The sequence below is a fragment of the Aplysia californica genome, unplaced genomic scaffold, assembly GCF_000002075.1.
Source record: "Aplysia californica isolate F4 #8 unplaced genomic scaffold, AplCal3.0 scaffold00618, whole genome shotgun sequence".
Taxonomy (NCBI): domain Eukaryota; kingdom Metazoa; phylum Mollusca; class Gastropoda; order Aplysiida; family Aplysiidae; genus Aplysia; species Aplysia californica.
The window spans coordinates 425,883-428,397 of NW_004797888.1; the positions used below are offsets into that span (position 1 = coordinate 425,883).

General features: G+C 42.9%; 1 protein-coding gene across 1 annotated transcript in view; it reads right to left on the reverse strand.

Moving 5' to 3' along the window:
* The window catches only part of LOC101850510 (cysteine protease atg4), a 23,073-nt gene extending 20,957 nt beyond the window's left edge, over positions 1–2,116 (reverse strand). The window contains exon 1 of the mRNA XM_005107649.3: positions 816–2,116. Coding sequence (XP_005107706.1) covers positions 816–2,016 — 1,201 coding nt within the window. The 5' untranslated portion in view covers positions 2,017–2,116. The remainder of the gene's footprint in view (positions 1–815) is intronic.
* Positions 2,117–2,515: the final 399 nt, after the last annotated feature.

Below are 2,515 nucleotides of genomic sequence, written 5' to 3' on the forward strand. Positions count from 1 at the left end.
AGGGGGGAGGGGGGAGGGGGAACGTCAATAAAAAGCCGAAGCCCAAGAGTATCACACTGTCGGGATTACTGACTTTAAAATATTTTTTTTTAGGTCAGTGGTCGGGGTTTGAAGCTTTTAGCCAAAGTCCCCCCAATGATGAGGCCACCATGCCGGCAGGGCTGCTTTACAAAAAAACAAACCCCTGGCCGCTTACATTCCCCATATGATCGGATCACACTTAGCTGGCCTCATAATGTGTCCTTGATGACCGCATAAAGGTGCCCCGATCGCAAACTGGTCCCTTCACATGGTATTTTAGAATGATGCATCCTTCTTGGTAAAAAAAAAGTAGAGAATACTCTAGACCATTATACCTAAGGAATTCGTATACTTAATACATCTAGTGGCCAGATGATGTGCAAGTTTGCAAACCAAATTTTTTTCAATCTCTATTCATAATTCGTTTGGCTTCTCTAGCAAATTTAAAGTGAAAAATAGCCGCAAAGAGTGCCTTTACTCTAGTGTATGCTTTTTATAGCAGTACAAAACAATACATTCACACACATTGAGGAAAATGCTTGGGAGGACTTCCGTAACCAGCAACCACAATGAGACACAGTAGAATACAGGGCTAGAGGTATGCGTTGGGGTAGTGTTAAGGTTACGGTTTGGGTTAGGGTTAGGTCTCTTCTCTATTGTGTTTGTTGGGGTGGTTGCTCGTTACAGAAGTCCTTCCAAATGCTTTGTTTCTGGCAATGGATCAAATAAATAATTTCAACACATTCTAGTAAATCAAAGAAAAGAAACTCGTTTTTATCAAACCATGAGCTTACCATATTTAAAATTGTTCCAAGCGGACATGAGCTTAGTTTTCACGTTGTCTGGTTCGAGGCGGTGTTCAACACCCCGCATAGAGTCTAGATTGCTGGAAGATTTTGGTAACCTACTGAGATCATGATTCACATTTGATATGCTTGGCTGGCTTCTGAAAGCAGAGCCCTGAAGACTTGTCTGTTCCATTTGGTTCATGAGGTGATGTGTGTCTCTGGTCACATTTCCATCATCAATTTGGTTCCTACTGGTACTAGGTGGGTATGACGAGCTAGAATTTGTGTTTGGTATTTGGTGGCAGCCTCGAGACTGGTTTTGTTTTTTAAGCTGTCGTCCACTAGAACCTTTGAATATATATGGATCGAAGAATCTGGGTCTTGAACCTGAACCAGTCTGTTGTCCTCCTGGAAGTGCATTATAATTTGTCAAAGAAGTCCCACCCATGTTTGTAAATGCAGGAATATCTCCATCAGTAACATTATTTGCCACAACATCCAGAATGGGATACAAATTCTGGGTGGGTGCCATCGTAGTCATCAATTGTTGCTGTCGCTGTAGATCTGTTTGTTGACTAGACCTCCATGACTCAAACTGTTTCGTCTGCAGTGGGGTGCATTTTGAGTCTGAAGAATTTGCACGAAAAGCTGAATGCCTGTTGGCATTTTGAGGACCTGTGCCTGAATGTCCATCAGAATCTTCAGACAGTGAAAGTCTTGGACTGCCTTTGGTAGGTGCTGAATACCTGTTTCTTCCATCACTTACACTATTGCTGGCACCAGCAGCAGCAGCAGGCCCATAGGCAGTAGCAGTAGCGGTAGCGGCAGTAGCTGTAGTGGCAGTAGCACCAGCAGTAATTGACTCCGCTGAATGGCGCAAACTGGTGACAGAATGAGCCGACTTACGTGCACTTGAACCAGGGGATCTTGTACTGGTAAAGCCCATATCCTGTGACAATGACTTTGTTCTAGCTGGGCTATTCTTACTCAGGCTGCTAACACTACCTTGACGTGATGACAACGAGCCCGGGCGAGAGCCAGACTCTGCTGATGATGACAGTGACAGGCTACCGCTACCGGCGCAAAACTCGGACCACGAACCCACAGAAAGGACATCATCTGACGATCTTTTATTGTCATTCCCATGAAACTGCGAACTATTTTTCTGTCGATCGCGATCACGCAATTGTTCCATGTCGACTCTCATAGTCCTTCTCAAACTTGGAGAGTCACACTCAGCTGATCTTTCTCGTCAACAAATGATAACATCCGCCATTTTGGAAGCTATCATGTGATCGAGAAATAGGAAATAAAAAACTGAGACATTGTATGATATAACGGCTCAAAATAAATAAGTAAACGTGATAGGGTTTTAACAGGTTTGATCCCCTCGACCCTCCTCCTCCTCGAATCTCTCTCCCTACTAAATAGGCCTATGTGATAGTTCGAAAAAATAAGCAAGAATCCCTACAAACTACAAATGTAGGTTAGCAGATGATATTCTATTCTATGCTAGATATCTAGCCTACGTGTTGAGCATTTTAATTTTTTAAACCTCTACTTCAGTTAACGGTAGTCAAATTAAAAACCGTTGTCTGCTGTGTCATCTTCGTTACCGCAGCTTAACTAGGCCTACTGGCGAGATCTAGATTCTAGCTTACTTTATGTTATTGTCTGTGTGATTGTACTCCTTTACTTTTATAATA